This window comes from Lissotriton vulgaris, chromosome 7 (genome assembly GCF_964263255.1).
Source record: "Lissotriton vulgaris chromosome 7, aLisVul1.2, whole genome shotgun sequence".
Taxonomy (NCBI): Eukaryota; Metazoa; Chordata; class Amphibia; order Caudata; family Salamandridae; genus Lissotriton; species Lissotriton vulgaris.
The window spans coordinates 540668961-540696246 of record NC_141695.1 but is presented as its reverse complement, the minus strand read 5'-3'; the positions used below and the strand labels follow the sequence as shown (position 1 = coordinate 540696246).

Here is a 27286-nt window from a genome sequence, read left to right as displayed (position 1 = left end):
CGAAACTCGATCAATATTTCTTGAAAGAGGGTATAGAGGAGCTGAGGATGGGTGGGCCGCAATGGAACATAGTTGAAAGCCTAACACGCATGCTTCGTCCTTTTGAGGTCTTCACGCGTGCAGTCAGCAAGGAGGACTCTAATTTGGGAAAAGCTATCCCATTGTTGTACATGCTGGAGGACCAACTGAAGGAGGTGTGTTCTGTGTTTGGAAAAGATGACAAAAAGCAAGACTCTTTGCTTCTGGCTGAGCAATTATTAGAGCTCCTACAAGGTGATGAACGTCTTAAAAAGATCCACTCAGAACAGCATTACATTTGTGCTACTATTCTGGATCCACGCTACAAAAAGGCGCTGGCAGGCAGAGCATTCTTTCCTTTTGGTGATGAAGATGTTACAAAGTACAAACGTTGGCTAGCCTTGTCAGCCAAGAAGTTTGAAACAGAACGGCTGGAAATTGAAGGAAATGGCAGTACATCAGCAGGCCATCCCCAGTCAAAACAATCCACTTCTGCACCGGTGGCTGTGGCACAAGTGACCTCTCAGCCGTTAAAGACACCGGCAACCGGATCATCTGCACGAAAGACAACAGAAACATTGGAGGCTGAAGAGGATTGGCTAGCTCTGCGTGGGTTTGGTTCTCAAAAGGTCAGAGGCACAGCAAGAGCTAAGCAAAGTGGAGGAACCTTGGAGGAGGACCTTGAGTCGATGGTGAAGGACTATCTGAATGACTCCACAGAGGTCTATGTTAATTCTGACCCATTGGCGTATTGGCATGGGAAAAAAGAATTGTGGCCACAGCTCACCAACCTGGCTTTAAACTACTTGTCTTGCCCACTCGCAAGTGTGTCTTCTGAACGGGTTTTCAGTGCGGCTGGTGGGATTGTAACTCCCAAACGGAGCCGCCTCTCGCCCAAAAATGTGGAGAGGTTAACAATGATCAAGATGAATCAGCACCTCATACCACCAGATTTCAGAGTACGAGAGAGTGTGCCGGATGAAGAGGAGGTGGCCAGCAACATAGATGAGGGAATTTCTACTCTGTCAGGTGACACTGACCTCACCCTGGCTGAATTCGCAGAGTATGATGACGAAGCCTTATTCCTATTCCTGGACCGTGATACCGACTTCGAGCCCTGAAAATGAGACAACAAATCAATAACTTTCTTTTTCATCCTTATTCACTTTTATTCCTGTGTGTCTGTCTTTCTTTGTTGTGCACAGTTAATATAATTCAAACTTTAATCAGATAATCACAAAAACAAGCCCATCAGCAGAACTGTCTTCACTTGTTTGCTAATTTATTTGAAGGTGCCGCAGTCTGCATTCCTCAGGTTCACAAGTTCAGAAGAACATGCTCCTCTATCCTCCTCCTCCAGACTCCTATTTCCATCAAAGCAGAGGGCTGGTTTACGCCCAATGAAGAAAGACTCAGCACTTGTGGGGGTGTTGTTCTACCTCTTTGCAGGTGAGTTGACGGGTCTGGGGCCATTGCTGGGAAGCACTAAAAGTGGTTTGGACCAAATCCGAGGCGGAAAATTTTTTGTGTTTTTGATGACTTGCTTGCCTTTGAGGTGCTCTTAGGGGGGGTTCCGTCTGTTTGTGGGTGAGTTTCGTGGTCTGGGAGCATTGCTGGGACACTCTAATCTTGATTGCATTTGCTTTTCAGGAAATCCGTCGTGCCAACCCCGACTTATGGCCTAGCTACGCAGCGCGTTTGGACCGAAGGCCCAGAAATATTGCAAGTATGAGATTTTGCTTTTGGCCTGTTTGGGGGTGTTATGCTTCTTGGCGGGTGGGTTGACGGGTCTTGGGGCATTCCTGGGAAGGTCTAATACCGGGTAGAAGTGGTTGGGACAAAATCCAGGCCGATTTTTTTTTTTGGCTATTTCTGACATTTTGCTCTATGTAGCGTTTTCGGGGGCCTGTTTGGGGGGCTTCCTTGTGTTTGTGGGTGAGTTTCGTGGTCTGGGAGCACTGCTGGGACACTCTAATCTTGATTGCATTTGCTTTTCAGGAAATCCGTCGTGCCAACCCCGACTTATGGCCTAGCTACGCAGCGCGTTTGGACCGAAGGCCCAGAAATATTGCAAGTATGAGATTTTGCTTTTGGCCTGTTTGGGGGTGTTATGCTTCTTGGCGGGTGGGTTGCCGGGTCTTGGGGCATTCCTGGGAAGGTCTAATACCGGGTAGAAGTGGTTGGGACAAAATCCAGGCCGATTTTTTTTTGTGGCTATTTCTGACATTTTGCTCTATGTAGCGTTTTCGGGGGCCTGTTTGGGGGGCTTCCTGGTGTTTGTGGGTGAGTTTCGTGGTCTGGGAGCACTGCTGGGACACTCTAATCTTGATTGCATTTGCTTTTCAGGAAATCCGTCGTGCCAACCCCGACTTATTGCCTAGCTACGCAGCGCGTTTGGACCGAAGGCCCAGAAATATTGCAAGTATGAGATTTTGCTTTTGGCCTGTTTGGGGGTGTTATGCTTCTTGGCGGGTGGGTTGTGACGGGTCTTGGGGCATTCCTGGGAAGGTCTAATACCGGGTAGAAGTGGTTGGGACAAAATCCGCGCGGAAAAGCCTTTAGTTTTGGCACTTTTTGTAACTTAGGGTTCGTTAGGGTTAGCCCTAGCAGCAGGATTGCATGTGTTTCGGGGTGTTCTAGATTTTTCCAACTGAGTTCTGGGGTCTTAGAGCACTCGTGAGAATGTGTAATTTTGGTTGCAAGTCATTTGAAGAAAATCCATGGTGGGAAAGGGGGGATTTGGCATAGTTAAAGAAAGCCTTTGCCACTATTCTTAACTTAGGGTTCGTTAGGGTTAGCAGTATTTCTATTGCATGTGTTTGAGTGGGGGGGATTTCGAGTCTTGGAGCGATGCTGGCTATGGCTACTTTTGCTTGGTTGCTTGCAAGTGGTTTGAATGCAATCCACGGTGGGTAATGGGTAATTAGGAAGGGGGTACTTCGGCCTACTTTTACTTTCAAAGTAAGTTTTGTCACCAGTTTTCTGCTAGGCCTCGTTTTTTGAGATTTGATTGGGGGTCTTCTACATTTTTGCGACTGGCTTTAGTAAGGGTCACTCTGGGTGGGAGCACTGCTAGGAAGATCTAATTTTGTTCTAAAACACAGTTTACAGTACACCTAGCTTGAGGGGCAAGATCCGCTACATTAATTTGCCCATACTTATTTATCCTTCAAAAGGTGACTCAGAGTACGCACTTTCAAAAATATTGTACTGTCTACTAGGAAAATCAAATTGTGACTTTTTGCACTCCACAGCCTACATACCTTATATTTATTTATCAGTGGTGTTGTAATATTATATCACTTCCTGTTTTTCGTTGAATAATTACAGGCCGGGTTTCAGTCTCTGCAATGGGGAAAAAAGGATGGAGTCAGGCTTCACAGTAGCGAGCCACAATTCAGCATCAGGCAGGCAGTGGACAGGGTGTCTTCTGGTGACCAACATCGATGGACGAGGCGTCGGCTGCAATGGAGGAGTGCCGCTAATAGGAGGATTTTTTTCTGCAGGCAACTTACTTACCACTTCCAACAGGACCACTACAACCACATAGATACAGTATCCCTTGCCTTTTTCTCTGACTGTGACTGCATTTCTTGGCTCTCTCTCGGCTTCTACATTGATCCCTTAACACATCACTTAGTCCAGTCCACTATCACATCTGCACCACACATAGTCATTTGTAAGTGCTCCTACGTAATTCGCAAGTCGCAGCACGCCCCAGGCCGTAGAGGACTGGGATGGCCCCAATGATGAAGCATGTCACCAAGGGGCAACCCTGGTGAGTGAGGGGACACCTAGAAAAAAAGCAATTTCTCCTTTTCTATCTACTATACCTTCCAGACCAACCCCACTGAGTGTTGTTGTGAATGGATTTATAGTGACCAGCAAGGCTCTCGGGTATCTGGCTACAGAGACCTTATGTTGAATATCGTTATCAATAATTTACACATAGGCCCTTTACTGTTGCATTCTTTCTTCCACAGTTGTCGAATGTACTACTTACTTTTCACTGACATGCATGCAGTAGTGCATGCACTTTCAAAGATTGATGGATAGGTTTGTACCCAAAGAATTGTTTATGTTCAATTGTTTGTCTATGCTGTGCTTTTTTTTACAGGGTGTCTTCTGGTGACCAACATCGATGGACGAAGCGTCGGCTGCAATGGAGGAGTGCCGCTAATAGGAGGATTTTTTTTCTGCAGGCAACTTACTTACCACTTCCAACAGGACCACTACAACCACATAGATACAGTATCCCTTGCCTTTTTCTCTGACTGTGACTGCATTTCTTGGCTCTCTCTAGGCTTCTAAATTGATCCCTTAACACATCACTTAGTCCACTCCACTATCACATCTGCACCACACATAGTCATTTGTAAGTGCTCCTACGTAATTCGCAAGTCGCAGCACGCCCCAGGCCGTAGAGGACTGGGATGGCCCCAATGATGAAGCATGTCACCAAGGGGCAACCCTGGTGAGTGAGGGGACACCTAGAAAAAAAGCAATTTCTCCTTTTCTATCTACTATACCTTCTGTCAGGTTACGCAGCCCCTAAGCGCCTACCGTACTATGAAACTACATTTCCCATGAGTAGGCGGGAGACTTGCAGGAAGTTTATCTGGGGAACAGACGCGCTTCCTGTTGCGCGTTATTCTGGTTTCTGTTCTGCACCGGCATGAGAGCGGACGCTCTGCATGCTTTTCTATCGTGTCTCCTGTGGACTATCACCTTCCCCGGTCCCCCCCCCCCCCCTGAGGCTCAGTGGGGAGCGCTTCCGTGTTCTGTCCTTGGCGGTAGACGGACTTCACGCGTCTTCAGGTAAAGCCGCTCTAAACTCTTCGGCCGCCGGTGCGGTCAGCTGATTACTGCCTGAACGGATTGTTAAGGGAGGTTCTGTGACTGTTTTCTAACAGAATTCTACCTTTGATGAATTCCTGTTTGGTTGAATTGTGTGTGGCGGAGCACAGTGGCGGTCTATACCACGTGTTAGCGTTCACATCGGGGATCGTTTTTGTACTATTAAAACGGAGCGCGGTAGTAAGGACAACTACGCGTCTCCGTTGTATAACTGTGTATTTCAAAGGACCTCCATAACTGGGCATGTAGTGAGGTAACTACAGGCTACCCCAGTTCTCTTTGTGTAGTGCACCGTGGGGTGTGTTGTTGGCAGAATTCAGTGGTGGTCGCAACTACGTTTTTCTGTTTGACCTTCACCAAAGATTCTCTACTGGGTCATTACTTAGAGAGCGCAGTGTTGTAGTTCTTGCTTCCTACACACTACCGTTTCCCTCTTCCTTTTTGTTGGACCATACATCTTTGCTTTGACTATTTGGAACCCCCTTTGTACATTGAGTCCTCTACCAAGTTTGTGGTATGTTGTGAGTAGTGGGTTTGATGTCTTAGTATAACGCGAGTGTGTTTGGTGCGACAGGAGTGTGTTCGTTAACTATATGTTTATGTGTTTCTTAGGCCTTCCTCACAGATTGTGGCAGAAGGGCTATAGTATTTCCTATCCAAGGTCATGTTTTCTTGGTGCTCAGGTACTTGTCTACTTCCTTGGTTATTTAGTGAGACTATATGAGAGTACCCTTGTATGTTAGGACAGCACTTCACTGATGCCTGTCTTGTCTTCTGTTACAGGTATCCTTTCCCTGCTGACCCTACCTTTACCCATCCCACATTTTTTATTTTAGTTTGTTATTTTTCTCCCCCGCCTAATGGCTCGAACACCCTGTGTTTACACTTCTGGGTGTTGGTGACATTTGGAGGTGGAACCATATTTGCATCGACTGGATCACGGGGAGTAAACCTGACACCTTCCAGACCAACCCCATTGAGTGTTGTTGTGAATGGATTTATAGTGACCAGCAAGGCTCTCGGGTATCTGGCTACAGAGACCTTATGTTGAATATCGTTATCAATAATTCCACACAGGCCCTGTACTGTCGCATTCTTTCTTTCCACAGTTGTCGAATGTACTACTTACTTTTCACTGACATGCATGCAGTAGTGCATGCACTTTCAAAGATTGATGGATAGGTTTGTACCCAAAGATTTGTTTATGTTCACAATAGTTTGTCTATGCTGTGCTATTTTTTCTTGTCTCCCAAAACCTTTCCCAAAAACCCCCGTACCCATCCATTTTTCAAACCCTAACCCTCTTCCCCCGGGCTGTGTGGTTTTGATTGATGTGTGACTAAATTATTATTACAGCAATAAATCCACACACTTGCTGGGTGGGGAGGATAAGGTGATAGCAACAGGCTGGTGAAGAAATCCGAGGATATATTCTTACTCTGCTTGACAAAGAACCATTGCTAATGTGAAAGAACTTCAACCGAATTAGTAGTTATACTTTACCATTTGTTAGGCTACAATGTGGCACTGCTCTACTGTACTTCTGTCACCTGCTATATTCTCAGTTGTACCGTTGAATTGCTCAGGAGGACAAACCAGATTTCATTTTCTTTTTTTTCATAGGCATGCAACTGCCACTGTGTCACACCACTAGTACCACCGCTATGAGGAAATTTTATCCGACCAAGATTGCCAACGTTATTCGGTGTTTCCCGTGGAGCCAGCCCTGGGTCTAGCCCTACTTTCAAACACAAATTACAGGTAAGATAAGCGTTTGGTGGTTTGGGGGTATAATGGAGTATTAGTACGAGAGACGAGAGACTGAAGGTAGTACTACTAAAGTCCTAGGACTCTTGGATTCACTTCACTTAGTCTGTGAGAGGCACTTAGTGTTGAAAACATTTGGGCATTTACACTTAAAGGAAGAAAATGGAACTAAACTTTCAGGAAAACAGTCAACGTTAAACCCCCACCCACCAGGCAAGCAGTAAAAAACAGGTATGCTCAGATAAAGTTTGAAAAAGTATATTTATATCCCTAACAAAATAATCTCCCGCAAGACCCTCCGTAACCCCAACGATTGTCCTTCAAAAGTCCCCAAAAACCCAACTCGCAATTCCCACCCCCCAAAAGTCTCTAAAAAAGGGGCAAGGGACACTATGGGTGGATGCTGTTAACTTTTTGGGCCAGGGCATCATGCTCCTCGCGGAGCAAGGCGAGCTCCTGCTGAAGGCGGGACACCATCAGGGTAGTGCGGCGCAGGCGTGCCTTCACTGCCTTGCAGGTGCAATGCCTGTGAGAGGCAGCTGTTGGCCTTGCTGCTCGGCGGTGGCGTTTGCCTTTGGCAGCCCGGCTCAGTCTGGGTGGACCACTGTGCTGGGTGGCAGCCCGTGGGGCCACGGAGGCCGATGCAGACGACGTTGTTTTAGTTGTCGACTGCACACTTTCCACGTCCTCCAGGGCCACCAGCCGCCGATATTCCGCAACAGTGGCCTCGATCCTCCGTTGCCGGGCCGCTCTAGCCAGCTCCTTCCTCCTTGTTCGTTTGGAAGGAGAACCTATATGAAGAAAGAAAGACATAGTCTGTAACCAATGCTCTTTAAGATTAACTCAATCATTCAGCAGAAATTTGTGCTGCAGTACAACTAGCAACTTGCAAGCGCATTACATAACTATTGAGGCCAGTATCTATCTAACCTCACACTTCTTCATCCTTGCTCTAACATTAGTGGGAGTTTAAGGAACAAATTCTACGAGCACTGTGGACTTCCATTGGAGTCGACTATGAAAGTACACCAGTCTTATTCTTCTTCTTATCTCTTGTTTTGGAAAATTGGTACGTTATTTTCTGCAAGCCGGCATAATGCCAGCGCGGTAAACTTGCACCCGAGAAAAAGAGACGCACGCCATGAGGAGTGACCTAGACTTGCGTTGCCGTTGCGTTACTGTACCCGTCCAGTACATGCAGGTGGTGAAGCTCTTACTTTTCTATTACGGGTGGCACTGAGAATACTCTGTTACAACTCAAGGGCTACTGCTTAATTAATTTAACTTTCACCCTACAGTGGAAATGAGTACTAGAAATGGAAAATTGAAGAAGATAAATAATCTGATTATCTATCACTTCACATGGGATGTTTTTGCTTATATATGGGATGACTTTAGGTGCTTTGCTTTTTATTGAGTGACCAGTGATACATCCACACATGAATGACTGAGTACTACTAAACTTATTAAGAGAGGTAGGGAGTGGCCACCATAATAACCGGATCTATGCAGTGCTTGCAATACAAACTACTGCTACTATTTTTTTTAGTATTTGGACAAAATTAAAAGTTCTTTTCCTTGCCTTTCCTACACTGGAACGGACGTGCGGGTGCAGTGTTACATGCTCTTCAAAGTTACACTTAGTTCATCCACTGACCGTCTACTCTCTCTAGATCATGGGTACTCACAAACTTTCTCTCAGGGGCTACATTTACAGTGTAGTTTGGGGCCGAGGGCCGCACTGGTGGGGGCGGAGTCAGAGGTGCGGGGCTAAAGCAAAACGATAACTTGTGACCATGAGGTTGCACACAGGTCCCTGCAGCAGATGCCCTCATCCACTGAGCCACCAGACCCAGCATTTACATACATCTCTCTCCCTCCTGCTCTCCCTCCTGCCCTCCCTCCATCTCTCTCTCCCTCCTGCCCTCCCTCTCCCTCCCCCTCTGTCATCTCACTGTGTGTGTGTCTATCTGTGTCAGCCTTCAGCCCGGGTTGAGACCGCTTCCTCAACGCGCACACACAGACAACAACACCAAAGTACTTAACAGGTCTTTAAAAGACCATTAACATATTATTGAGGCTTTGTTTGTTTTAGCGCCCCTGCTTCTCCACCCTGACAATCACTGCTTGCCCGGCCCCACAGAGCAGAGGCTTTGTTCTATTTCACCTCTTTGTGGCCTTGCATCTCCACTCTGCTCTGTGGGGGCCGGGGGAGCAGTGATTGTCAGAGTGGAGATGCAGGGGCGCTAACAGGTGAAATACAAAAAAGCCTCTGCTCTGTGGGGGCCGGGGGAGCAGTGATTGTCTGCAAGGTCTGCGCACCGCCAAGGAAGGCTTGCCGGGCCACCACCGGCCCGCGGGCCGTACTAGGAGTACCCCTGCTCTAGATACACATATGCTATCTAAGAGTCAGATAGTAGCATGATCCAGGTATATGGACACATACAGTTTCTGTGTCACCCACCCAGGCTGTTGTCCTTCCACCCATCATTGCTTCATCATTCACCCAGCCATGCATCTCATATTCTTGCCTTCCCAGCTAGTCTTCAATCTCAATAAGTAAGGAATATATAAGAGCTTACCTCTGGCCGCCACCACCACCGTCTCAACTCTCACAGCTGCCGCCGCCGCCTCCTCCCCTGAAGAATCGCCCTCCGCCTCCGTGTCGAGCACCACCACCTCCACACTGGCCCCACCACCAGATGTTCCACCTACAAAGTACATTTAAGAATGTTAGAATAAAGCACTCACTAGTCACTAGTATTTGGTCTAGGAATGAAGACATGTGAAAACAATGTAATTTGTGACTGTCTACGTTAAAGTTAAAAAAAAGTCCCTTTTTCCAGGGAAGGTTGTCTTGCTGCACTTTTTGGCACAACTGGTGAAGGCTGTTTTTTTAACACGCACCATTTTTCTCCACACAGACAGAAGATGGACTTCTAACAACAAGATCAAGTTGAAACCAGGTGAGAGCTCGGCTCGACCACAAGAAATGTCTTCAATTAATCGTCAGCACTAACCACTTTTCCATTATCAGTTAAACGTTTAGTTTTATTATGACTTCATTTTAATAAATGTGTTTACTTTTAATAAAGCTTTTAAACTTAAATACAATCTGTGTTTTTTGGTCCAGACTAGAGTGACTGAGCGAAAGGTTTTGCAATTTTTGCAAGCATGAGTCCAGATAGAACACTTCAAAAGACATTATGGACAATCCCAGAGGACTGCACTAAGTTGATAGAGCTATTGCTGACTAGAATCATGGGAGTTTCGCCAACCGTGCAATCTTAGTTAGCTACACAGACAGACTAATAAGAATAATCTAGTAATACCACAGGGAGTCATAGTAGAGGCAGGATAAGAATTTAGATACAGTCTACAAGAAGAGCAAAGACAATTTTGAAAAAAGTCAAATGAGGAACGCTAGGAAAAATAGGTACTAGTCTAAAATGAAAACTTACTGGGGCCAGCAGAGGAGCCCTCGCCTGCCCGATCCTGGCCCTGTTGATGAACAGCATCCGCCGCCTGCTGCTCCTGTGTCCTCCTCTCGCCCCTGGGGGGAGCTGACGTACAACATGAAAGAAAGAACAGAAAACATGGATGATTGTTGCTTGTCAATGTCAACCAAATCAAACATTTCAAAAGAACAATAACAAAATATTTCTGCGAAATTATATTGATTATGGTTACTTTTCATTTATTTGCGGACCTGTGACTTCGAAAGTCACGTAACTCACTAAACAAAGTACTGAAACGTTCACCTAGGACTGGCAGGCAGCAGTCCGCAGGCAAGACGCAAAGTGACAGACAAACTCCATTGTGATTTCAGTCAGATCAGTGACAACACTAACAGTTGCCTGCTACATTACCAGTCATTTAAATAGTCAAACTATCAATCCACCGCCACTATTTTTCTTATTGTCAGGGTTACAAAGGAAGGGGCAGATTTAAGCCCTTGCGGCTCTTTTGCGCCGTTCTTGCGTGACTTTTGTGACGCAGCAGCTAAACAAAAAAGGGCGCCATGGTGCGGCGTATAATATTATAACAACGTGACGCATTTGGGAGATGCATCCCGTTATAAAGCCCTGCGCCATCAGGGGGCGTTCCGGCGCAAGGGAGGGCATTCCTGCGCTGGAACACATCCTAATAGTGGCTGAGGGAAATCTACAAAATATCAATCAGTCACCTTTAGGACAATGATGCGTCACACAAACCCTGCACTTGCTTGAAGCAGACGTACGGCTTGACCCAGCATTGGGGAGATAGGGTACCCCAGAGCATTGATGGAGCTGCGCCATCGTTGCGACGCAACTCCAGCAGTAAAGCTTCGGTGACGTTTTGGGCCCATGGTGCGCCGCATTGCAAATACGGCGCACCATGTTTGGTGGTGGTAGCGGGCCGCACAATTAATGGCGCATCCCTGCTACTTTGCAGGGATGCGACGGTAATTGCAATTCTGCCCCTTAGGGGCATACTTACTTACGCGTTCTGGCGCATCTCCAGAGATGCGCCAGATGAAATGCGTCACGCAAAACTACCCTTGCGACACGGCAGATGTGCCTCATTTACAATGCGGCGCGCCCTGGCGCAAGGGTAGGCACTTGCGTGAGGCATCTCGTCACGTAAGAGCGGCGCATCGCTGGAGTCACGTCGCCAACCCAATGCAACTCCAGTAATGCTCAGGGCCACCCAATACTTAACATGCTGTGTCAGTCCTTTCGCCTGCTTCGAGCAGACATAAGGAATTGAATTGACGTAGCAGCGTCGCAGAAGTGCCTGCGTTAAATCTTGTACATTTCACGCAGGCAATTTTGCGAGGCGCACAGCCGCTGGACCGCCCACCCTGCGTACTAGGAACGCACCCATTGTGGTGCAGGCCCATGGCTTTATAACGTGACGCATCTCCCTAGATGCGTCATGCTGTAAATGACTCGCAGGGATGCGGCACGTTTACGCCGCTGTTGCGTCACGCAAGGCAACGTAAACGTGGCGCAAGGGGCTTGTAAATGTAATCTGCCCCCTAGTGTCTAGCATTACGCAGTTCTGTAAAGTACACTCATACATAATAGTTACTCAGGCCAATGAGACCACGAAATAGAAAACAAATAAGCATAGTAGCAACGCCACTGAGAAGGAGAGCAGTGCACCTGAAATGCACAGAAGATTTTGAAATATAATTTAACTACAATGTAATCGTCATCAGCGGCATTATTGGCTTGCTCCATGTAAAAAACAAATATTTGCAATACAACAACACAGAGCAGGAGAAAACATCATAGTAGTGAGTGATTAAATGGCTACTACTACTCACCAAGCCCGGGGATCTCCAAGCCGAGCTGGTCCAGCAGGTCGCGCTCGCGGTCCAGGAGGTCCGTCCAGCGATGGGTGACCTGGCTGTAGGTGCGCTGGACCCCGTAGAGGTGGGATATGGCCCAGCACACCTTCTCCCACCGCTTCCGGCGCTCCCGCATGTTGTAGCCGCCGGCCGCGATCCTGCCGCCTCCCGCGATGGTCCTGGGCAGGCGGCGCTGGACGAAGTAGACCAGCGCGCCCACTTCCTCCGGGCTGAAGATCTCCCGTCGCGTCACCTGCTCCCCCCTCAATCTCCCGCATGCTGTCCTGCCACTGGGTCCAGCACTACTCCCCGCCGCCGCTGCGGCCCTCAAGTGCCTGGGCAGCTTCACGGCGCCTGGCTTGACCATCATCTGGGCAGGTAAGGTAGGAAGAAGTAGAAAATTAAGAAAGAATAGGATAGGGAAGAAGAAAAGAAAAGAGTTTAAAAAAGTAGTTTAAAAGTAAAGAAAAATAGCAGAAAAGACAAAAATATACAGCTAGGAAAAGAGAGGGATAGATAAGAAGCAAAATCGTAAAAAAAAAACTGAAAACAAGCAAAGGATGGCAAAGATACCAAGAGGATTAAACACCATGCCCAGACACAGGAAATGAATGAAAAACAAGATGGCCGGCGCCCGTTCACGAGCGCAAAAGTAAGTTTGCACGAGATTTTCCTCGCGATCTCGTGCGAACCTCTAGATTTCCCGCGCGATCTCGTGCGAACCTCTACTCGCAATGCGCTTACTGCGCGAGATTATACATAGCGGGCGGAAACGGAAATACGTCACGCAAACAAAATGGCCGCGCCCGTACTCGACCTTGGGGTAAATTCGCGTGTTGCGCTGCAAGCGGCTCGCGAATACTGCAAAAAAACTCGCGAAACAACAAGCCGCAAAAAAATAAAATGCTCATTCGCACGAATTGGCGGCTTCCGCGGTCGGTTTCGCACAACGCCGCGCCCCGCGAATAGCGCGAAAAAACCGAAAAACGATTTCAGCAAAAGCAAAAGCAATGAGCAGGTGCAAAAGGTCAACCTCATGATTTGTAACGATTCTTTGTAGTGCTTCCTGAGGGGGCCCTCCAGAATTCGGTTGCCTGCTTGCAACTATTGTGTGACCCTGCTCTGACCTTAACTGTATGCCACAAAGGTCCTGCCGTTCTTGCGTGACTTTTGTGACGCAGCAGCTAAACAAAAAAGGGCGCCATGGTGCGGCGTATAATATTATAACAACGTGACGCATTTGGGAGATGCATCCCGTTATAAAGCCCTGCGCCATCAGGGGGCGTTCCGGCGCAAGGGAGGGCATTCCTGCGCTGGAACACATCCTAATAGTGGCTGAGGGAAATCTACAAAATATCAATCAGTCACCTTTAGGACAATGATGCGTCACACAAACCCTGCACTTGCTTGAAGCAGACGTACGGCTTGACCCAGCATTGGGGAGATAGGGTACCCCAGAGCATTGATGGAGCTGCGCCATCGTTGCGACGCAACTCCAGCAGTAAAGCTTCGGTGACGTTTTGGGCCCATGGTGCGCCGCATTGCAAATACGGCGCACCATGTTTGGTGGTGGTAGCGGGCCGCACAATTAATGGCGCATCCCTGCTACTTTGCAGGGATGCGACGGTAATTGCAATTCTGCCCCTTAGGGGCATACTTACTTACGCGTTCTGGCGCATCTCCAGAGATGCGCCAGATGAAATGCGTCACGCAAAACTACCCTTGCGACACGGCAGATGTGCCTCATTTACAATGCGGCGCGCCCTGGCGCAAGGGTAGGCACTTGCGTGAGGCATCTCGTCACGTAAGAGCGGCGCATCGCTGGAGTCACGTCGCCAACGCAATGCAACTCCAGTAATGCTCAGGGCCACCCAATACTTAACATGCTGTGTCAGTCCTTTCGCCTGCTTCGAGCAGACATAAGGAATTGAATTGACGTAGCAGCGTCGCAGAAGTGCCTGCGTTAAATCTTGTACATTTCACGCAGGCAATTTTGCGAGGCGCACAGCCGCTGGACCGCCCACCCTGCGTACTAGGAACGCACCCATTGTGGTGCAGGCCCATGGCTTTATAACGTGACGCATCTCCCTAGATGCGTCATGCTGTAAATGACTCGCAGGGATGCGGCACGTTTACGCCGCTGTTGCGTCACGCAAGGCAACGTAAACGTGGCGCAAGGGGCTTGTAAATGTAATCTGCCCCCTAGTGTCTAGCATTACGCAGTTCTGTAAAGTACACTCATACATAATAGTTACTCAGGCCAATGAGACCACGAAATAGAAAACAAATAAGCATAGTAGCAACGCCACTGAGAAGGAGAGCAGTGCACCTGAAATGCACAGAAGATTTTGAAATATAATTTAACTACAATGTAATCGTCATCAGCGGCATTATTGGCTTGCTCCATGTAAAAAACAAATATTTGCAATACAACAACACAGAGCAGGAGAAAACATCATAGTAGTGAGTGATTAAATGGCTACTACTACTCACCAAGCCCGGGGATCTCCAAGCCGAGCTGGTCCAGCAGGTCGCGCTCGCGGTCCAGGAGGTCCGTCCAGCGATGGGTGACCTGGCTGTAGGTGCGCTGGGCCCCGTAGAGGTGGGATATGGCCCAGCACACCTTCTCCCACCGCTTCCGGCGCTCCCGCATGTTGTAGCCGCCGGCCGCGATCCTGCCGCCTCCCGCGATGGACCTGGGCAGGCGGCGCTGGACGAAGTAGACCAGCGCGCCCACTTCCTCCGGGCTGAAGATCTCCCGTCGCGTCACCTGCTCCCCCCTCAATCTCCCGCATGCTGTCCTGCCACTGGGTCCAGCACTACTCCCCGCCGCCGCTGCGGCCCTCAAGTGCCTGGGCAGCTTCACGGCGCCTGGCTTGACCATGGTCTGGGCAGGTAAGGTAGGAAGAAGTAGAAAATTAAGAAAGAATAGGATAGGGAAGAAGAAAAGAAAAGAGTTTAAAAAAGTAGTTTAAAAGTAAAGAAAAATAGCAGAAAAGACAAAAATATACAGCTAGGAAAAGAGAGGGATAGATAAGAAGCAAAATCGTAAAAAAAAAACTGAAAACAAGCAAAGGATGGCAAAGATACCAAGAGGATTAAACACCATGCCCAGACACAGGAAATGAATGAAAAACAAGATGGCCGGCGCCCGTTCACGAGCGCAAAAGTAAGTTCGCACGAGATTTTCCTCGCGATCTCGTGCGAACCTCTAGATTTCCCGCGCGATCTCGTGCGAACCTCTACTCGCAATGCGCTTACTGCGCGAGATTATACATAGCGGGCGGAAACGGAAATACGTCACGCAAACAAAATGGCCGCGCCCGTACTCGACCTTGGGGTAAATTCGCGTGTTGCGCTGCAAGCGGCTCGCGAATACTGCAAAAAAACTCGCGAAACAACAAGCCGCAAAAAAATAAAATGCTCATTCGCACGAATTGGCGGCTTCCGCGGTCGGTTTCGCACGACGCCGCGCCCCGCGAATAGCGCAAAAAAAACCGAAAAACGATTTCAGCAAAAGCAAAAGCAATGAGCAGGTGCAAAAGGTCAACCTCATGATTTGTAACGATTCTTTGTAGTGCTTCCTGAGGGGGCCCTCCAGAATTCGGTTGCCTGCTTGCAACTATTGTGTGACCCTGCTCTGACCTTAACTGTATGCCACAAAGGTCCTGATTTACAGCTAAAGGAGCAGACAAGCAGGTGCCAGGCTGGAACTTTAAATTCTTTCAGTGACACATTAATTAGCCCCTAATTCATTATTGTCAGTTGGGGCAGGGCAGGTGTTGTTAATAAACTAACCCCAAATTAATTCATGTCAGTTCAAGCAGGGCAGGTGGGCTTGCTTTTCCCCCCCATCTTCTACAGTGATGATGAACCAGAGGGTGGCATTGATGTAACAGAGGGTGGCATGGGTCAAAGAGAGGGTGCCAGTGGTAAAACAGAGGGTGCTGGGAGGCTGTGATGATGAACCAGACGTAGAAACAACATAGTCGCGACCGTTGCGAGCCGACAAGTAAGTTCGCAATTGCGAACTAGTACCAAATCCTCGCGAACTGGCAGAAACAATTGCGAACACAAAAAAAAGAAAAAATCCGCAAATTCGCGGGAATTCGCGGATTTTGCGGATTGCGAATCCGCAAATCCGCAAAATTCGCGAACGCGAGATCCGCAAAATTCGCCCATGCTTAGTGCTGTGCCACCTTCTCCCGCCTCGAGGGTAATGAACCCTCCCCCGCCGTTGGCAATGCGAGCTTACCCGGTTCGGCCGTTGTTCCCGCCGTTTTCTCGTGACCGACTGCAGGTCCTACCGGTGCCACCTGTGGGGAAACAAGAGGAACATTCGCCTTTGCGACATCTCTCGACTGCCGCAATTGCTCGATTAGTATTCTGGCCTCCTCGGCCGGGTCTCCAGGGGCCACTGCTCCCCTGCTTTTTTCTTGAGCCATGCTGCCAACTGGATGGCCAATTCAGGAGGCATCTCCCCATCGTTAGCGGGAGTAATCACAACCGGGATCGGCTGACCCAAATCTGGATTTGGTACCGGGTTGCCTACCGGCATGAGGGGGGCGACTGGGGGTACCTCTGGAACCGGGACCTCCCCCGAAACCGCCCTCTTCTTGACCCGCTTCCCTCTACCCTCGGGGACGACTCCCGGCAAGGCCGGGCCTATTACCTTCCTAGGGTGACCCGGGTTGCTCAGTGCAGCCAGCTGTTTTTTGACCTCCGTCAAACCTCTACCGATCGATTGGACTTGTCCGAGTTTTCGGTCCATGCAAGCCATCCGGTTCGACAATAGGCGTAACACCTTATCCGTCTCGGAACCTTTTCCCGCTTTCTTGCCAGCCATGATGTCGAGTATTCTGCTCCTAGTCGATCAACGAGGTTCCGGACTCTTCGAACTCCAAATAACTGAAAGAGAAACAACAAGATTACAAGTTCTCGAAATTGCTGCTTGTTCCGTCGAGGGCTCACGAGCGACGAGTGGGTGCAGCCTTCAGAGCACAGAAACAAGAGGACGCTTCTTCGGATTCCCGCTCTATTTATTCTTCTGCGGGAGGGCGTGTACCCTCCTCCGGTACGCCTACTGGGCGTGGTCTTCGGTGTATGTGTCTAGGACAACCCCTCTTGGGCGGGAAAAGGCGCGCCCCGGCTACGCCGCTTCGGGCATACCAGCCGAGCCACGCCCCCGCCCAAAATGGCTTCCCGGGGGGATCGGGGCACCCAACCATACGTTCGGGGGGACCGAGTGGTCGCCCCTTTCCATTCTTACACTAAGGTGGTTTGATGATAAATGGTGCAAGCCTGGAGAGCAATGTTCTTATTTGTTTGTATTGCTTGAATTTAGCTTCTAGGTATAGCAGTCCTTTTTTTTGGAGGCTCTGTGAACAATGCAAAGTGCCTTTAACATAGTCCTTCTTGTTATATATAGCCAGTGGAGTGTTTGTAAGACTGAATTCATGTATTCTTCGGAGTGAAGGCAGAGAAGACATCTTGCAGCAGCATTTAGTATGAGTTGTATTGTGCATATGATGAATGCAAGTGTGCCAAGGTATAGGTTTTTGACATTGTCAAACTTGAAAATTATGAGTGCCTTGCAGTTTCTGTTGGTATCCAAGGTATGGGAGGATGCAACATAGTGTTTTCGTTGTGTAGAAGGCTCTCTGTTTTACGTTTTTAACATGTGGGATCAAATACTGGTTTGAGTCCATGATTACCACTAGGTTTCTTACTTCTCTTGATATTGTTAGAGGGGCCTCATGTTCCTTAGGCTATATGACAGTGGGCTGGTATTTGTGTCCAAAGGGCATAAGCTATGTGTATGTGGCATTTAGCATTAGATCGAATCTATACTACTATAATAAAGGAAGAACTTTGAGGCTTTGAGGCGGGTAAACTCCGGAACCACAGCGCCAATCCACACACCCGATACACCGTTGTAATCGTCAGGGTGTGCAGATGGTTATAGGCTATATAAATAAAAAATAAAAAAACGTTATTTAAAAAATGTACATTCAAAAAAAAGTAGTCCCTCCGAAGTAGCGCCGGCCGTGACGTGCGTGCTCACGTCAGGAGTGCGGGGAGGAGCAGCGTCCAGGAGCGCGATGAGGAGCGGCGGACATGGCGCAGGGGAGGAGCGGTGATGTGAGGAGCAGCAGACAGGCTGGAGGAGCGGTGACCAGTGGCGGTGAGGTGACAAGCAGCGGACAGGCGGGAGGAGCGGTGAGGTAACAAGCAGCGGACATCGGTGGTGAGGAGCGTGGAGCGGCGGACCGGTAAACTGAGGAGCGCGGGGGAGGAGAGGCGGCTGAGGTAAGGGGACCCACGGACAATGTCGGGGCAGGCGGGGGTCAGGGCAGGCGGGGGACGGGCCGGGCGGGGGCCCGGGCTCCTGGACAATGTCAGGCGGGGCGGTGGTCGGGGACGCCTGATTGCTCCCGGACAAGGTCGTCATATACATTGTTGTAAAAGCTGAGGTTGAATGATGTAATCAGGTTTGGTAAGTGTGTTAGGTAGCTGCTTATCAATATAGGGGATTTGATGGAACCCTTTGGGATGCCACTGTGTGATGTGTGAGGTGCTAATTTAAAAGGTAGCACCAACACTAGTTCACTGTCAAAGTTGAGAGGCAAAGAAATCAATCAGCATTAGTTGAACTCCCTTCTCATCTTTCACATATGGTATGCCAAACAACAATTTGCTGCATGAAGAGATTGCACAACATTGAGTCATGTTGGTCTTAAGCCAGTAACTTTCATGACATTTCCTATTCCTGACACATAATTGTTGTCACTACTTAAACCTACCAGTCAATCAGAAGCAATGTCAAATCAGGAACCTCCAGATTACAATATGGTATGATGTTTTGATTATTCTTTTGTGCTGGGGCTGAGTTCTCACAAGTCAGATACGACTTACATTTGCTTGACACTGCTTTAGCCTACACTGGCCTATTGTGAATATAGCCTGTCAAGATAATGAATCTACTCTTGAAATCATTATTGTATTTGCATGAACTAGATTGTTTTTTATGTTACTGTGCCTGCTGCAGAGGGCGGCAAATACTCTAATTAGCAGTAGTGTCAATTTGAAATGACCCAATACAGCCTGCCATGTCACAAGGGCTGCTATAACAGACTATCTTTCAAACATTGTTTAATATATAGATAACCCTGCTAGGCTCAAAATGCTGAGGATTCATCTCTTTGTACCAAATATTGTGGAAACCATAATCAGGGTTTTTGAGGCTGAAAGCATTTGTATTATAATTTACCGCTTTATACATCTCCACAGAACATCGGCTACCATTTTCTGAGTTTTGTATGTTGTAATATTTGAGTTCTGTGTAGTAGGAATCTGCTTTTTGAAATGCATTGATTTCTTTGAAATTCTGCTTTATCTAGTTATATAGTCAAAACACATAAATTGCTGTTATGAGGACCTATTGAAGTAATATACTAAATGAACAATATTTGGTGAACAATTGGGGTAGCATGTCTAATAGTAGAAGTGTGGGAATGCTTGGTAATAGAAATGTTGTGGCTCATCACAGAGTCCGAAATTTTTCTTCACAAAAATACAAGGAAAATCCACGACTTAGACAAAGTTTGGTGTTTTTCAAAGGCGTTCTTTGTAAGAAAATATATTGGTATCCATGCAAGCTACCCCCTCCCCATACTACCAAAGGCACCTTGTTTCCAGAAATGTCTGGGCCTGACAGGTTTTCCTAGGTGGCGAATGCGCCGTGGCCTATATACCACAGCTACCCACATCTCCAAAATTGGTCAATATGCAAAATCGTTTCCATGTGCCTTAGGGGCCTTTGAGAGCCTCTCACAGGTTATAGCTCAGTCACACAATGGGGGTACTTTTTTATTGAGAGACGTGTAGGAATACTGTGTGGTAGGACATTTGGGGATCCCCCCAGACTTAATTAGTGTGGCCTGCTTTCACTTTTGTTTTGCTATGTAACGTCAGTGTGCACAGTGTGCTACGCAATACAGCAAAATCAAAAATCAAAAAAGGGACTTTTGGGAAGCATGTCCCTCACATGCTAACTTTGATTTTAGAAAATAAAGTATTTCTGGTGTTTTTACCAGAAGCATTGTCTTTTCCAGTACTGTGGATCCCCAATAGAAGTCCACCGCTCTGTGAAGGTAGTGTGGTGAATGTCAACGGGTCGTCGTCTTCCCTAAAGCAGTAAAAACCCACCAAATCCATGCAGCCTGATGTCCTGTCTTAAAAAAAGGACAATGAGCTGCAGGGATATGATGGCCACATTGCCCTAACTTCTTTATTCCACTATCGTATGGGACTCCTCCAGTTCTTGAGGCCCTCAAGATGGTAGGCTTCTGGGATGGGAAACATCGTAAAGCATAGTGGTTAAAGAAAGGTGGCAGGTGTTGGAAATGCTCTGTATCAATGTGGACCTGCACACCAATCCTAAACTCATGTCCTTCAAAGTTTGTTTTTACACTTTTCTGAATCAGTGAGCTACCTCACTCGGGGATCGCCTAAACCCCTCACTTAAAATGCCCTGACGAGACCTGGGAGCAACCAGATCTGTGAGATGCTCAACCATGTCCCTAAGGTTTCTGGATAATTAAAAACAGTTTCATCTTGATAAACAACATTTCCAATGAGACTACAACACAATTGAAATTCTTAATCACAAACCAAAATTGTATTCAAAATTATACATACAGACAGTCTTTATGTTAAGCCAATTCTTAGAACCTAATTATACAATTATACTAATACTAATTATACAAAAAAGTCTACTGATATAGTAGATGGAAATGTGCACGTGTAGTGATTCATTAGAACATATAAAAAGTCAAGAGATCCCAATGCATTTTGGGTTATAGATAAACCCTTCTTCAGGGGTAAATTGTCTTCAAACGTGTATGATTGCTTCTTAATTAAATATCATGTTCATTAGGTAGGCACTACAACAAGAAACAAAAACAAAATAGAATGATCTATAATCATCCCTACTGCCAATGTGGTTACACATAGAATTTGCACATGGGGGAAAACATCTTCAACGTACAAAGCACCTGGCTTGTTAACGGAACAGCAAAAATCTTAGAAAGGTGAAGCACGAAGGTGACCCCAAGTGTGAAGTTGGACAGATGCCCATGCTGCAAGTTTGTTAAAAAAACAGAAAGGAGTGCTCTATGCGCTAATCGCCACCAATTTAAGGTGCTCATCATAGTGCAAGTGTTCGAGAGGTCAAGGCTTACGAGATATCACTGCCAGAACCCAATATTCAAAAACATAAATAACAGCAGATCAATACCCAATTCATGCAAACCCCTTCCAAAACTCTGCAAGTGCGCTAAAGAAAGTCAATGAGCTCTTCTTATCAGCTTTGTGAAATTCTCGGGTGTAACTCGGTAAACTTGAAGGAGGTTTTGAGAACACGCCAACTCTATCCCGTGTAAGCTGCGAATGCAGACCAGTACAAGTTCCCTCTGGGGCTCCCGCTTTCTGTCTAAAAATTATATGGCGCGTCCATAATAAGTGATTATAAAGAACCCCACAAGCTACAAAAAGAAAATAAACTAAACCAGTTAAAAGTAAAACGTACCGAGGAAGTACCGAAGGCTGTCTCTTCCATTCCACCGTTTCTACGTGATAGGTGATAGGTCTTGGAAATGTCCATGCAAAGTTTCAGTTGCCATACATTGTCAAGGGAGAACAGGCTAGAGAAAGAATAACAACTATTGAGACGTACAAAGAAAGTAGAGGAAAAGATAGAGAGAAGAGGTTCTACAAAAGGAGAGAAGATTCAGAGAAAGAAAGGAGTGTAAATAGAAAAAGCAAGAGAGAAAAGGAGAGACAGGAATGGGAAGATAGATGGAGCAGCAAACAGAACGGGATAGTGGGGAAAAGGTTGAGAGAGGCAGCGGGGGCAGGGTTGGGACAGAATAGAGAAAGAGTGAGCCTAAAGGGGGAAATGAGTGTTTGGTACACATAGAGACATGGTGAGTGGGTTTTGTTAGTGGAAATTTATTTTGGCCAATACAATGTGATTTCAAATCACAATTCTGCATTTTATTTTCTAGAAGGGATCTTAGTGTAAGATCCAAAAATCACATTGCCTAATGGTCTTTAAAATCCTAATGAGACCTAACCATTGTTTCTTGATCCACATTTCGTTTTGAAAATTGCTTAACAGCGGCACTCCCTTGTTACTTGTTACTTTAAGCCCTCGGTGAGAAGTCCTGACACCGTCTTTTTTAATGATTATCAACCATGTGTACATCCTATGCTTTACTTGCTGAAAAGTACAACCTACTCGCTGAGACATCCAGGTTCACTTAAGGAGGTGATTTGGCTTTCTGGTGTACATTTAAATATGGCAGTCTCTTAATTGCCATGAAATGAAGCTTAGCTTTTATCTGCACCTGTAGTAATGCTGAACAATACTTTTTCAGGTAAATATCTTTCTTCTATAGTAGAAATGGCAGTCTTCCATGCTTTCTGCATTTTCCACTCAGAAAAGTGCATGCTCGTCCAAGCAATGTTTGCGACATACTTGAGGATACAAGAAGTCAACTGCATGTGAAAGAGTGGTCAATGTCCATTAATATAGAAGTAGACAACTCTGTAGAATCCAAATGGAAAGCCCCATGCAAGCAGCATCAAACAGATATATTATCACAAAGCAGGATCCTAGATGCAAACCATGAAAGCACTACTCAGAACTTTAGAGGCAGTGCAGCTGCCTGCTAATCTATGGTCTTCTAACTGAAGAAGGAACTAGTGTCCTCAGCCAGCCATAGGCCTCAAATGTCCCATCCAGGGCTCTCACAAACTCCGATAATTTACCATGCTTACTTGTCTTGCTGGTCGATGTCTAACAAAGATCTCCTTTTGCACAACCTGCCTATGAGGAATGTATGCCAGTATCAGAGACTGCTTCAAGTGCATGCAGTTTTAACTAGTGCTTTTGATTAAATACAATTGAACTATACATCTTTTGTCACAACCTTATAGTAAAATTCATTGTGAAACCTTCCCAACATTCCCTGTGAAATGACATTTAAATCCATTTAGATTTTACCATTGCTGCAGCCCTAAAATGTTTTAAACACACTGTTTGACACTAATTTCCGAAAACGTTCTTGATGAATATGCTCCAAGCTCTCTGTAAAGTTATTTTAAACTAGTGGCAAGTTAATTTAAAAGTTGACCTCGGAATTTGTTTGGAATTGAGAAATTCCACACATTATGAAACAGATGACATTTCTTAGATTTATCTGAGGTACGGTATATACTTTTGGGTCTTCCATGTGTGATGATTTCCTGAACTGGAATATCTCTGGTAGGACATCCTCTAGCAAAACGATTATGAGTGTGGAGGTTAGACATCTACCACAAGGGGTGTTGGAGGATGGGCTCTGAGTTGGGCCTGCTTTTTCTTTTCTTTTTTTTAAAGAAGAACTTGATAAGCTTTGCATTCCTCAAAACTTGAACAGTTTAGAGAATACACATAGTTGCAAAATAGTCTATTTTATAATATTACACTCTTCTACTTTAAATCCCATCTAATTGATAGAGTTTAAAGCTAGATTGTGAACAGTATATTGAGTGTGTATTAATATGAACCTTACAAAAGGCCACATATTCCTTCACAAAGAATCACACAGTGTGCACCTGAATATTGAACGCACAGAATAATGAGGATAGAAAATTGACTCTATAATGCTAACAGGTAGGTATATTTTTTATATAGCTTATTCAACATATATGTACCTATGGAGGAATAGTAAATCTATACTTCCATATATATATACTTACCTTTCAATACTCTGTCCTCACTCACCAACGCCAACATTGTCTCACCCACTGACTTATCCACTCAGATACCCTCTCACACCCACTGGTAGACTCAGTCCCTCTCAGACCCCCTCACACACCCACTCAGAATCTTATTGTGCACCCACTCACACACTCATGTGCACACTCCCATACCCAGGTTATAGGGACATTATAGTTAGGAAACAGCATTAAAAAACCTTAAAAATGCACTGAAAAAAACAAAGGTTACAGGGACATTATAATTTGGCTCAAATTTCACATGTACAAAACCATAGAAATTCAGCAGTTATAGTTATCTGAGCCAACTATAACTTATGCCCCCGCAATGCACTGCTTAGGACCTCACAAATTACAACTCTCGTGACATCTCAAATGACATCACTGATGACATCATCCAGTGATTGTGATTGTTTTCTAAAGATTTTTTAGTGTTAAACCTATATACTAAGGTACCATAAAAGTTAAATTAGTATACGTTGTGTACTACTAAAGAGTGATTCTATTATGTGAAAGATATTATGTGAGTGGCTGTGTGACTATGTGTATCCATGTATGAGTGTATCCGTGACTGGGTGTATATGACTGTGTAGGTGAACAAGGGAGTGTGTCAATAGCTGCATGGGTGAATTAATGGGTGTGTGAGTAGCTGTATTGGTGAGTGAGTGACTTTATGGGTGACTGAGTGGCTGTATGGGTGGGTAAGGGGGTATGTGGGTGGCTGTATGAGTGACTGAGTGCTGTGTGAGTGGCTGTTTGGTTAACTGAGTGGGTGTGGGAATGGCTGTATTGGAGAGTGACTGTGAGTGGCCGTGTTGGTGAGTGAGTAGACATGTGTGTGTGCTTGTATGGATGTGTGAGTTGCTCTGTTGAGAGGCTGTATGGGTGAGTGGCTGGATGTGAGTGACTGTATGGGTGAATAAATAGGTGTGTGAGTAGCTGTATGGGTGAGTGAGGGGCTGTGTTAGTGGTTATATGGGTGAGTGAGTGGGTGTATAAGATTTATGAGATTGTGTAGGTGTGTGAGCGGGTATGTGAGTGGTTCTGTGGATGATGTCATCAATGATGTAATTTGAGATGTAATCAGTGATGTCACTGACCATGTCATGTGTCACCTTTGTTTTTTTAAGTGAATATATATTTATATAAACACACATATATATTTATATTGATCATATATAAAATGTTACACGTATCCTGTTTATTCTGAATCATAAATTGCCTTTCTATTGCAACATTTATCTAACTGTATGATGCTGATGGGTTCCAGAATTGAGGAATGGTTCTTCTTTTATAATCTGAAATTCTTCTCTGTGTGTCACTCAGAGATTACTGTTTTTTTCTTTTGGTAGACGTTATCAGGACACAAAGGAGACATAAAATGCCTTTCTTTTGACCAGTGGCACTTGGTGTCGGGCAGCGCCGATGGTTATGTCCTTGCTTGGAGCATGATGGGAAAACATCGCAAACAGCTCATGTCATTCCGGCATCCAAAGTAAGTACCTTCAGACACTGTGATAATACATTCTGGAGTTACATGCTCCTCAAAAAAGGCTCATCCTTTCCACTCCTGGGACATATTTAGGTGCGCTCCATCAAGTGTGTTGTTGGTACTCCTGGTGGTTGACTTGTAATAACTTTCATTAGTGATGGAACTGGATGCAATCTTGCATTGTATACCTACATTTCAAATTACAAAAAGGGCTACCGTAATTAAGTCAAAGGTAAATACTGATATCCCTAGAACATCATTAAGAGGGGGGGACATGTCACTAGAACCTCAATATCAGGGGTGGAAAGATGTGACTTATTGAGAGTGAGAGAAGTGCTAAGAAACGATGTGTTAACATATGACTGGTCTGCTTCGAGAGCAAATGCATTTAGTTATTTTTTGGTGTTTTTAGGAATAAAGGAAGGCGTTTATGCATTAGATAGCACAGCATATATTTGTGGGATCATGCATTTAGTACTGGCCTTATATCCCGTACACATTTTATTTAAAAAAACAGCTTCATCCGTTTCAGCAAGTTCAACACAGTCAAAAATATTGCAGTGTAAGTTGAATTGCCGTGTTCAGGTTCATGTCCTGATGTACATGATGTGTGGGGCTAGGCACAGTCTTATTGCTGGGGAGTCCTGCTGAGGCGTGCTAGATGTTGGCAGTGCTTGAGTGTCCCTGCTTTGATACTTGAGTTTCTATGCATCCAGCTGAAAACTTCTAGAAAGGTATGCACGGATAGCTTCTAATTGAATCCGAACAAACAGGGATTTTAAACCGCAATATTCTTAAACTGATGCAGCCATCTCTTCAGTGTATATTGGAAGCTACTGTTGCTGTAAGGCTTTCTGCCTCTCTCTGAGCAGAGTAGTGTCCACGCCACATGCTGAGGCTTTAATCCAATACAGTATACATGTTGCCGCTTCTAAAGACGGAAAGTGCCATTCGTGGTACTTCTTATGATGCCCATTAAGAATTTTTATACTGTTTGATTTTACATGTGACTGTGTTAATGTTTGGTTTTTATCCTATAGTACCTTTGGTCTACACATGTCAGTGCTTCCCAGATTGTGGGAAAACATTGGAAGGCACTTCCCTTACTATTCGTGGCTTGTGCCCGTGACATAGATACATTTTAAGGGCATCCTGGGGTTATTTTGTTTCTGAGGTTTATAATGTGTTGTCCAAGGGTTTACATTCACAACAGAGTTTTGAACTAGGCACTGTTTAAATAATCACAATGTGCTTTATGAGTCTTTAGGTTTTATTTTGACACTTTATTTGTTCAGGCTAGAAGGCAACATTTCGGTGCATGGCAATGAAAGAAGGGCTAACCGAGGCCATCCACTCATACTTTTTATTTTTACAAAGGTGCCTTTCAAAATAGGACCCTAGCCTAACGGCTAGGGCGCTCGACCTTGGACCTAGGGAACTAGGGTGTTGATTAGGATGGCGGGCGGGCCTGCGTCCGTCTGCCACCCCGAAGTGGAGGGACCGTCCGCAGGGGCAGCCGCATTCCCTCCATAGGAATCAGGATGTGACCGCCACCCTGGCTGTCACATCCTGTATATTTAACATTGCGGGGGTGCTGCTTAAAGCAACACCCGCTGCAAAGTTAAAAATGCATGCACATGCAGGGGGGTACCATAGGTACCCCCCATGTGCGACCCCCACCCCCCAACATCCTGGGGGCCCGCAAGGGGTGCCCAGAAGCAAAGGTCCACATGCTTTTCTGCCGCGGAAAAGCATGTCTCCGCACCCATCATAATATGGTTGGCGGTGTCTTGCAGATACGCCACCATATTGTGGTTCACAACCCGCGGATCAGCGGCGGACGGACCTGTCGTCCGCCGCTGATCCCACCGCCATCATAACCTGGCAGTGGGTGTTTTCACGGACCGCGGCAGTGAATACGCATCCTCCGGGCCGGCGGTGGCTTCCACCGGCCCGGAGGATGCGGATTCACCGCCATCATAATCGACCCCTAG

General features: G+C 46.2%; 1 protein-coding gene across 1 annotated transcript in view; it reads left to right on the top strand.

Annotated features, from left to right (window-relative positions):
* Positions 1 to 27286, top strand: part of LOC147701999 (F-box and WD repeat domain containing protein 10B-like) — a 290223-nt gene that overhangs the window by 207694 nt on the left and 55243 nt on the right. Inside the window, exon 10 of the mRNA XM_086930615.1 lies at positions 25153 to 25295. Within this exon, the coding sequence (XP_086786741.1) occupies positions 25153 to 25295 (143 nt within the window). The remainder of the gene's footprint in view (positions 1 to 25152; positions 25296 to 27286) is intronic.